Consider the following 11,419-nt stretch of genomic DNA (forward strand, 5'->3'; position numbering starts at 1 on the left):
GCAGGTAGCGGGTGCCCATCACTATCACTTCATTCTTTATTTTTTCAATAACATTTGAAGAAAGGAAAGGCCGGTCACATATTGTGGCTGTTGGAGTTCCCATATCTTATGTCTCTCTCTCTCTCTTGCTCTTGCTCCTTCCACCATAGCTCTTGCTTCCGCTCCATGCTTCCACATCAGGGCTCACCTTCCTTCAACTAGTATCAGAGCCATCTTTCCCGAGAGCTCGAGCTTGACTTGGCATTGCTTCAACTTGTGGAGAAAAGCTTCAATTTCACAGTTTCAATGGCAGCCATGGATTCTTCACCCCAAGGTATGCATTGAGCTCTACCTTCTTCCCGACTTTTTCTTTATCACCTAAGGCTTGTCCCAAGGCTTCCCTAGGACCTACTAAGCTTCCCCAATGCCACATTCCACCCAACAGAGACAGTAGGAGTGGCCAACAATTCAGTGTGAATTGTGCATGTTCGTTGCCTCTCATCCCTAATCAGCTTGCCCCATCCCCCAAGCTCCTAGCACTCTTGGCATCCCTAGTGATCATTGGCAACACCTCCCGACACTTGTATTTGGCATTGGGCATCAGTTGGGGCTCTTGGGATCAGCCATTGATCCATAGTTTGTGACAGTTTGCTGTCATATAGTTTACGACGGCACTTCATTCATTGTTTGGAGGTCACTTATGCTTTCCGGTATATCTATTTGATGGGGGATCATCTAGAGATATTATGTCAATGTATTGGAATGCTATGGGTCTAATTTGAGCACCCTTTTGCTCAGTTTTACAGAGGTTTTTACTGCTGTAATAAGCAGGGCTGAATGCTATTTTATCAATGAAACCATATGTCTATTGATCTTGACATTGGTTGTCATTCACTGTTATGTATGGTTATTTGATGCTCCAGTAAGCACTTTTGCAAGTTACTTGGGTCAAATGCTCTCGGATATATGCTACTTGGATCTTAGATATATGGATGTCTTCCACATGACGTTTTGAGCTTTGTTTGCTCGTCTGGCATTCAACTTTTGTTCTAGTCGGAGCTGCTACTTAAGACTTGGATGTTACATTAAGCATTTGATTATGCAATTGAGCTTGAGGGTTTTACAATGAGACCGTGGGACTTGGTGACATGTACATGCTCTTGTCATGCTTTATGTACGCAGTTGACGCTTAGTGGGTTGATCTGGCATTGCTTTTGGGCTAGCACCTATCTCTGTCACAACGTTGTCAGTGATGTATGCATCTTGGTTGGTTATGTACTGAGCTTTTGTTACATAGCTTAGTCCGTTGCACCTTTGGTTGGTCTCTTTTGTTACTCATGAGACCCACTTTACGTCATGTATGGGCTCTCACAAAGAGCCTTATCTCTACTAGTACTTTGAATTATACAAGTTATGTAGTTTCTTTTGGAGATTCCTCTTGGAAGATTACCAGTCGGAATCTTGTCATTGCACGTGGTGCTAAGTCTACTACTCTCCCTTGACTATAAATGTTTTGAGTCTTGTGATCATTGTTTATATAGTTGACAGACAGACAATATGCATAAAAAGTCTGGTATAGCACGAATGGGTTAGCCCTTGGCTCTTGTTCATTTGGATGCCTTACAAGTCGTTAGATGGTGCGAAGTATTTCGTTACCTTCATTTATGACTATACGCATAAAGTCTGGGTATATCCTATTAAGCAAAAATCGGAAGTCTTGGCTATATTTCAATATTGGATTGCTTTGGTTGAGAACCAATCTGGGTATAGGCTAAAATGCCCAAGGTCAAATAATGGGGAAAAGTAGGTCTCTAAAGCCTTTGAGCAATTTTGTGACGAGGGATATTAAGCGTTAGTTGACCGCCTTATACACCCCACCCCAAAATGGTATGGCTGAGCGCATGAATATGACAATTCAGGAACAAGTTTGCAGTAAGCTTAGCCAAGCAAGCTTACCACAACATTTTTGGGTTGAGACAATTACTACTGTTGTACACTTGAGAAATCGGTCCCCATGTATTGCTCTTGACTATCAACTTGTAGAGTAGAGATGGTCTAGAAAACCTTCCTCATATGCTCATTTATGTGTCTTTGGTTGTGAGGCTTTTTGCCATGTACCCAAGGACAAGCGCAATAAGTTGGATCCTAGGTCTAGGAAATGCATCTTTCTTGGTTATGGGGATGCAAGTGAGATGGGCTATCGTCTATGGGATCCACAAGCTCGGAAGATTATCTGCAACCATGATATTATTTTCGATGAGGTGAAAATGCATAAGCAACCTGAGCATGTCATTGAGGTACACAAGGTGATATTTCAGGAGGAGCCTTTTGTTACTGTACAGCCAGCTAGACAACTTGGAGCAGCTGATACTTAGTGGCCCAGGTCCCTGATGCTCCACAAGATATACAAGCCCTACAACCAACTTTGAGACGGTCTACTAGAGATAGACGACAGTCTGCGTAATTTGAGCCCTCTATGGATTGTTATGGGGATAGATGTTGGTGAGCCTCTTACTTATGATGAGACCATGCATAGAGGTGATAGTCATTGTTGGGAGAGGGCCATGCAGTCAAAGTATGACTCACTGCAGAAAAATCATACGTTGGATTTGGTTTCTTTGCCTAGTGGCGAGTAGATATACAAGCTGTAAAATATCCCTGGACGCCCCAAGTCGGGATACAAGGCCAAATTGGTTACTAAGGGCTTCAAGCAAGAACATAATGCGGACTTTGATGAAGTAGCTTCTCCTATTGTGAAGATGGCTACCCTATGCTTGATACTAGCTTTGGTTGCTTAGCTTGACTTCTTTATCAAATGGATATCAAGACGGCTTTTCTTCATGGGGACTTGCATGATGAGATTTATATGGAGGAGCCTAAGGGCTTTGCAAAACATGACAGGGAACACCTAGTATGTAGATTGAGGAAGAGCCTTTATGGCCTTAAGTAGACACCTAGGGAATGGTATCACAAGTCTGATGCATTTTTTGTAGTGATATGGATCCGTGTTTATACATAAAGAAGGCTCGTGATGGTAGCCTTATGATTTTGATTCTCTACGTGGATGATATGTTGATTGTTGGTGGGAGTGCTCATGATGAGTTGGATGCCTTGAAAGGTCAGTTTAAGAAGAGCTTTGAGATGAAGGAAATGGGACAGGCCTTAACATATTCTTGGGATGCGCATTACATGCGATCGCTCAAAGGCACTTTTCTACTTATCACAGAAGAAGTATATCCAAAAGGTCCTTGAGTGGTTTCATATGCAAGATGTTAAGCCTAGTGATTGTCCTTTACCTTACCATGTGAAGGTTAGTCAAGCCAAATGCCAATTGTCCCCAATCTGATGAACAAAAGGCCGAGATGGCCAAGATCCCTTATGCATCCGTAGTGGGCAATTTAATGTATACCATGATAGCCACTCGTCTTGACATAACATTTACAGTGGGAGTTGTGGCATGCTATATGTCTATACCTTGCTAACGGCATTGGGATGCTATCAAGGATATCACAAGGTACTTGAAGGGCACAACAACTATGTGTATCTATTATGGTGGCCAAGATACGGGAGTCGTGGGATACATTGACTCTGATTAGGCAGGACATGCAAATAGTAGAAAGTCCACCTCTAGCTATGTCTTCATCTTTGCGAGAGATGTTATTTCTTAGATGTCCAGGGTGCAAAAATGCACGGCCCTATCTACTACAAAGGCAAAGTATATTGCCACCATTGAGGCTTGTAAGAAGGCTCTCTAGCTAGGCCGTCTAGTGGCAAACCTTGGCATTACTAATGTGATCCCTATACTGCATTCGGATTCTATGAGTGCTATTCAATTGGCCAAGAATCCGGTCTTCCATTCAAAGACGAAGCCTGTCGAGATACGTTACAACTTTATACGAGAGGTCGTTGAGGACAAGTCTATTGAGCCTATCAAGATCTCCTATCAAGATCTCAACTGACCAAAATCTTGTAGATTTGCTTACTAAAAGTCTCTCAGCAAAGCGTTCTGCCTTCCTTAGAAAGTTAATGGGCATTGGATGAGATGATGCCTTTTCTTATCCTGTTATACCTATGTACATTTGTACTTTATTACTTTTTTATTGTTCTCTTCTCATTAGGGACACATTCACCTTTAAGTGGGAGGTTGTTGGGGGTAAAGGCACCTATGCCTAGCTGCTCGTGTATTAGTTATACTGACAGTATCCCCATATCCGCACACTTGTACACTAGAGGTGGCGGGTGTTCATCACTGTTACTTCATTCTTTATTCTTTCAGTGACATTTGAATAAAGGGAAGGCCAGCTACACATTGTGACTATCGAAATTCCCACATCTTGTGTCTCTCTCTCTTGCTCTTACTCCTTCCACCATAGCTTTTGCTTCCGCTCCATGCTCCCACTTCAGGGCTCACCTCCCTTCACTTGCTTTCAAACTAACTCTATTGCATGGTTTACTCATTGTTCCTTTTCTCCATCTCACTTTAAATATATTAACAATGAAGTAGAAAAAACGACTTTTCGTTGAACATATCGACTCTCAAGTAGTCTTCACCTTCGGGGGGTTCTACCACTTAACCAAATACTTAGGAGAAACAATCCAACGGGATCGTTTAGTCCTATGGTCAAGAACCAATTTGGGTTTGAGTGAAATATAACGAGCAATCTCCTAGAGGTACGTGACTTCCTTGATTTGATATATCAAGTTACCTTGTCCCAATCATTCTTTTAAATGACTCACATCGAATACAATATGAACTTGAATGTTTGGAGGTAAGTCAAGCTCATAGAATACACCACTGATCTTCTTGGTAATTTGGAAAGAGCCACAACACCTCAAAGATAACTTATAGCACTTGCCGGTAGTCATTGAATCAGAATCCTTCAGAACTTTATGGTAAATACACATGTCCTCTTGGAGCTTTCAAGGAGTATGATATTGATTAGCATAAAACGTGTCACGGGCCTAGGTAGTTTTAATTCTTTTCTCACAATCAACATCTTCTTCATATCATGCAAAAAATCAACTACAAATTGCATTTTCACCCCCTTGAGCTCGATGGCAATTGTTGGCTTCAGCTTGTAGCCATACATAAGTATAAAGGATATAGTAGTAACCAACCGTTGCAATGTTTGAAAACATTGATCCAGCTCATTGGTCCAAATAATTCATAAACTAATGTGTGTTTTTTTATTTCAAATATCCTTAACCAAATATATTAAGGGTTCAGCAATATGAGAATATTCCTTGGCGAAAAAAATCGCACTTGGATAGTTTTGCAAACAACCGCTCTCATCTTAAGAGACATAAGACAATATGCAAGTGATTGGCATGCTTCTCCAACAACTTACTGTAGCTATCCACTTTTCGAGATACATACGAAATAATTATTCATCTCCTCCTGCAAAGTTGCAGGAGTATTAATTAATCCGCCAAAAATTGATAGTGTCTATACTATGTTTGAAATGCAATTTGCAAAGAGAGACTAAATTGATATGCAAGATAAGATGCTAGGGATACAATATGGATACAATAATCTCAAGCTCCATCTAGTTAAAATCAATGGGTAGAGTATGTCATACATCCGTGAGGAGATAGTATAAGGGTACTATCTAGTCAAATCTCCTAGCTCTACTAGGTACCAGCAAATCTTCCTCATCCCTCTTTGGTATATTCTCTATGTTCGGTATCCCTACGTCCATTGGCACGCTGCCCTAATCTCCTTTGTTCTCTGGATTGTCATCCATGTTTGTGTAGGTACTATGTGGTAGTCAGTGTTTGGAAGAAATTAGTTAGTTGTTGTGATTGCCTTTCTCCCCCTCTATATTGTACCATTCTATAGTAATGATATGCGGAGCCTCAAATTGACCTAACTGGCATTGTTATGGTGACTCCATGATTGATTTGAGAGGTGTCCCCACTGAAGAGAGTGGGTTATTTGCTCTGAAACATACTATAGGCTCTACATCCACATATGTAGTGCTCCTCGCTCTCCATGTCCTCCCAACATAGTCAACATATTTGCTTAGCTTAGGGAATATGAGCTGCTCTCAGTGCATCAATCGCAAGCTAATGATTGGTTGAGTGAGATGCTTAGGAGGGTTTACTCAACCGATCACCCTTTCATATACTGTATAAAAACCTCAGATCATGTTTATGGATCTCCAATGTATGCAGCCTCTGTAGCAATCTTTCCCATGGAACTGTAACAATGCTTTACAAAAATCCATAAAGCAGTGGTAGAGCTTCTTATTCTTTGTTTTCATCTACACAACCATGGTCCTCATGGTGAAAATATGGTCAAGTGTAGAAAAACCTCCTCATGGTGCAAGTAGTGGCTAGAGCTTGTGGAAGTAGGGAGGAGGATATAGTGAGGGACGGGTAAGTGTTGTCCCTTCCGATTAGGCAGGGGGTGGTAAAGGATATGACTAACTCCGTTGTCTCAATGGAACCGAGCACAGTCCATTGTGCTAGAGTTGGTGGGTTGGAAGCATGTAAGTGCCCTAGATTCCGGCTACTTCTTTATCCCATCATAGATAACAAGATGATATCATGGACCTAGCTATAGTAGGTACTCACCATATCAAGTGCTATATTTGATCCGTGCCGACTTTCTTTGCATCCATCACTTGTAGTCATCTTGGGTGGAGAGCAATGTATAGCAACCAATCTCATGAGTCATGAGACCTCCACCTTGACCCACATGGAACATGCCTCGAGATCCTTTGCCATGATGCTAACTCTATCCTGCAACTCTTGTTTGATCAATATTGTTGCTACTCTTCATCCTTAGGTGGTGCACTGGTGTCTTGTGCAGCTCCTATATGCAGACCTATACGTACCTTGCATTTTAGGCAGCCCTCTCTCAAGGATTTGGTGTGTCTTTGTAATCGTAATCAAGTGCTGGTCTATCATTACCTCCTCCATCCTCCTTGGATTTGTCCAAAGTGAGCCATTACATTTCCACATTGTCATCCATATCTTTGAGACATGCGTCTCATAGGCTATGTGTCCTTATTCAACTGCCTTGCCATCAATGATGACCCGATCGTCTCTATATACTTTCTTCTTGCCTTCCTGGCTTGTATCATTATTGGTGTATTTGCATACGTGCTCTACTTGCATCTTGGTCAAATCATCATTTAGATCAATGGAATCCCTTGAGAGTCCACGTAGTATGGTCTTTTTCTTCATAAAGGACATCTTTGTTGTCTCATGAGTCATCTTGGAGCCTTGGTATGAGTGTGCACTTTTGTGGTTCCTTCCCAACTCTCCACGTTTTGATAAAGGGGAGTGGGTTCCCTCTTTGTATCCTAAGCACATGCATAAGTTTTTACCATCTTCTCTAGGCATTGAATCTTCTTTCTGGAGGATACCATTCACCCTTACATTGAGTTTCCTTGCTTGCCTTATTTTCTCCTCTGCAAGGGTGGTATTGATGATGTATAACTCTTCTTTATGATGTTCCTTTGCCACCTCTATTTTGATATTCTTCTTGATGACCTCAATCCAGCCTTGTGTTGCCTCAAGCTTGACATCCATCACTTTGTTGGCTTCTTCTTTAATGATAGTAATGGTATCTTCTTGAATCCCTCTTTCTTCTTGCCCGATGCTCTTCAATGCTGCAATCTCTTCTTTTAGTTGTTGAATTTCTCCAGTCTTTTACTTCACCTTCAAGCTCGGCTATTTTGTTGAGGAGACTACATTGTACCTAATGCATGTTGTTGTTTAGAGTCTTCTTCATACCATTGACCAGCATCTTCAGCACTTTCTCAAAATTATCTAACTTGGCATCTATGCTGCCCATTTTTTCTCACTAGTAGAATTTTTCCTTGTCTTTTAATCTTGTTTCTGCCACCATGAATGTTGAAAATATATGGGATTTATATTAGAAAAACAGAGGGAATTTGGGTCAAGAAAGAGAAAAATGGAATTTATCTCAAAAAAAGAAAAGCTTGGGTGGGGATGATTGGAGCAAGGTTAGGCCAATGTGGCCTATGAGACAAAATCCAAAGTACATCCATGTCTAATGTCATCTCATCAGTAAGGTGAATATAACATTAAAATAAGTGGCCTATAAAAAAATGCTGAGAATAAGCATACAATGGGACTATGCTAGAGTAGAACAATGTCTAGTGTTGCCCCATCAGTAGAAAACAACTATCAGAGCAAATATGTAGCACAAAGCAAATGAGAAAGAAACTAACTAAAGCTATGTGTAACACATAGAACTGTGTCTAGTAACAAAGAGTTCACGATGATACAATCTCATGTGGATATGAAGGGCCTAGCTCTATCCCATACAATAATCGCATGTATCTATCTATGAAGGTGTTGTCAGCATTTGTGTCAAGGCCTAGGACACCTGGATCGGCTTAGCTGAATATTCAATCAATCAATACTCCCTGTCTATGTTTGGGCTATGAGAGAGTCTCGTGTGCACTAGGGCTATAACTATACTAAGGTCTCCTGAGTCTCCCTTGTAAAGAATGTGTGAGCCACCTCTATGAAGGGCATCGGCATCTTGGAGCATCTATACCCTTGAGGAGCATGTCACAAAGTTGTCATATCTCAAGGAGAAAGACGCTAAGGCATTGCTGGTCAATAAAATCCATAACTCTGAATAGTGGTGCAAATGCATCTCTAAACAGACAATGGAAATAGCCAGGGACCTCATAATAAGTAAGCGGCGGCAAACATAATGCTCCTGTGTCTTTGGCTCTAACTGGCATATCTAGCATATTCGCACCTTTGGTGAGAATTGGGATGGATTTGTATCTGCTAGTCTTAATCTCTAACTAATGTGAAGAGGTGTGCAAGTGACCAATAATACATCTAATCCCATGTGAAAGGTGGGTGTCCATGTATCTTGAGCGAACTTTAAATTCATCATCTATAGTATGAAGAAAATGCTTGTACTAAAAAGCCATATTTGTCCCTAGCTCCTAGATTGGCATCAACCATGTCCGCATGATATCCAACTAGGTAAGATCCATCCTAATGATCTTGTGAATCTTCGACCTGCTCAAATCAAGGGATGGTGCATCAAAGGAGTATTGGAAAGGGGGTAACCTATCCATGCTAAAGCCATGTAACTTAAATAGGTCAACATTTGTGCATACCAACACAAAGTATCACCCTATAGCTTGCAGCCAATGTCTTGATTATTCCTAGCAAAGAAGCTTTCCTTCCTAAAATATGATAATGGAGATCTAAAATAGCAAGGGTAGCGTGTACTTTCGACGGACGCTACTTAACATCATGGATTACACCGGTTGGCACTTAAGTTTGTGCAGACCCATCTCTTTGTGAGACAAACTGTTGTCTTATTCGCTAATTCATCAATTTGCAAAGGAGTTGTCCTGAAAGAAAGTATTATCCCAATGTTTTAAAATTTTTGATGGTGAGACGCATCCATGTGGGAAATATGGTATATATCAAAAACATAGCAGCTATCATGTAGGGATTGTGGCAATGAGGACAACACAGGCATCAATTGATTGGGTGCCAAGGAGTCCATGATTCCTTTCGTTCCATAACATCCAAAGCATCCAATATATTAGCACTTGAAGTACTTTGATTTTGTGGATGAAAATTCACGTACTAGCCAAAATTGTTTCTTTAAGCCTCTGGAAGGAAATCTAGAATGTAACTAGCTCAATAGTCCATCCAGAAGAACTCTATTGACTAGGCATGCCAAAATAGTCTACAGTTGTGAACATCTCAGACAATGAGGTGAGGCAAAGTAGCACTTGGCCAGTTTTTAATCCAACTAGAAGCACTCAAAAGAAATAGCCTTTGTTTTAAAGGCAATTTGGTTTTTCACAGTTTGGGAAGCTATGTTTTCCGCTTATTCATATCCAAGGAGCATTAAGATGCTGATCCACAGGGCAAACTATGTTATGTTAATCTGATGGAAGGCATTCATGCAAAGAAAGTGAAGGACAACTAAGAGTATTGCTTCTTAATTTTCAAATTCACAAGTCTGTTCATTTCATCCATATTTTCAAGACAACTTGTAAAAACCAGATCAATCTCGTCATTTTGAATATTTTAGTCTCAGTCCTCTTCCCAGTTCTCTTTGATTCTTTAGTCAACGATGCTTTCTTCTACTTATTTCTTGTCTTTTACCCAGGCCCAAGTATAAAATGAGAGTTTTTTGCCCAGTAAAAGAAAGATCTAGTGATAACACCTCAGAGAAAATCCCTGAGGTAAAATACAAAGTACAAGAAACTGTGAGAAGTAGAAAATGAGACATGAGAGAGTTGATTAAAAGTTTCATTGAAAGGGGATGTGTGTAAGATATGCACTCAGGTCTCAATTCTGGATTGCTTTTCAGACAGGATGTTCTTAATCATACTTCTAATTGTAGGGGGAGTGCTAACAATTTTTGTTTTGCCATATGCTAATTCATGGCAGTTAATAACCCTTTCAAAAAGGTGTTTACACCTAGGGCTCCTAGATGTGGAGCAGTAGTTAGCCTGGGTATCCTAACATCTTGAACATGTTCATGTTGGATTCAGGAAATTTCTCGGCTGCAGAAGGTTCAGGGGCCAAATGCAGCCAGTGCTAAGGATGAGATTGCTAGGCTTGCACGGCATCTGAGTACCCTTCCACTTTCTGCGAAGCATCGAATAATTTGCATCAGGACAGCTATAAAGCGTAATATGGATGTCCAGAATTTTGCTTTCACCAAGTCCCTGCTGGACCTGCTGCTCTCAAAAGCCCCGGCAAGTAAACAAGAAGAATTAAGAAGCTTGATAAATATATGCATGCAGAGGGGTTTGACTGATAGATCAATTGATCCAGCTGAGAATGCAGCAGAATTCTGTGCTGCCACTCTTGGGAGGCTTCCTACCATAGGCCATGATGCATGTGACATATGTGGGTCTAAGTTTTCAACGCTAGCATCACCCATTTGTATCATTTGTGGAATGGGCACAATCCGTAGATCAGATGCAGTTTCAGGGGCTACCACATCCCCCTTCCAATAGATACCAGAGTGTACCATACATTGACCATGACGTACTTACATTACATATTCTTTTGTATTGTATCAAGGGTCACTTGTACTTAGATTACATATTCTTTTATGTTCTATCAAGGGTCACTTGTCACTTACTGCTCTTTGAGTTAGAAGTGTCTCCATAAATGCAAGTGTTCAACTTGTACATCAAATCAACTATTGTCTCGTGATTGTATGGATTGCCCAGTGATATGCTGTGAGGATGCTAACGTAGCTCTACAGATTTCTGTAGCTTTTTCTAGTCAGCTTGGTTAGTCCTTTACTGTATGGAGTCAGTACTAGTGGCAAAGCCCACGGTGGTGGTATTTCCAGCCTTGGAAAAGTTTGCCTGCTCTCTCGTTCTGTGTACCAATTGTTTCGTTGTGTTGGATCAATAAACCATAATGTCTGGATCTCCATGGACAAGGTAGTGGCACC

At 40.9% G+C, this 11,419-nt stretch overlaps 1 protein-coding gene across 2 annotated transcripts in view; it reads left to right on the top strand.

Moving 5' to 3' along the window:
* The window catches only part of LOC148027384 (Transducin/WD40 repeat-like superfamily protein), a 186,652-nt gene extending 175,498 nt beyond the window's left edge, over positions 1–11,154 (top strand). For both annotated transcript variants that reach the window (XM_087691965.1, XM_087691966.1), the window contains exon 24: positions 10,500–11,154. In XM_087691965.1, the coding sequence (XP_087548091.1) occupies positions 10,500–10,970 (471 nt within the window). In that variant the 3' untranslated portion in view covers positions 10,971–11,154. The remainder of the gene's footprint in view (positions 1–10,499) is intronic.
* The last annotated feature ends 265 nt before the right edge of the window (positions 11,155–11,419 follow it).

Source organism: Lygodium microphyllum, chromosome 13 (assembly GCF_053477565.2).
Source record: "Lygodium microphyllum isolate KBCC chromosome 13, Lygodium_microphyllum_v1.1.10, whole genome shotgun sequence".
NCBI lineage: Eukaryota > Viridiplantae > Streptophyta > Polypodiopsida > Schizaeales > Lygodiaceae > Lygodium > Lygodium microphyllum.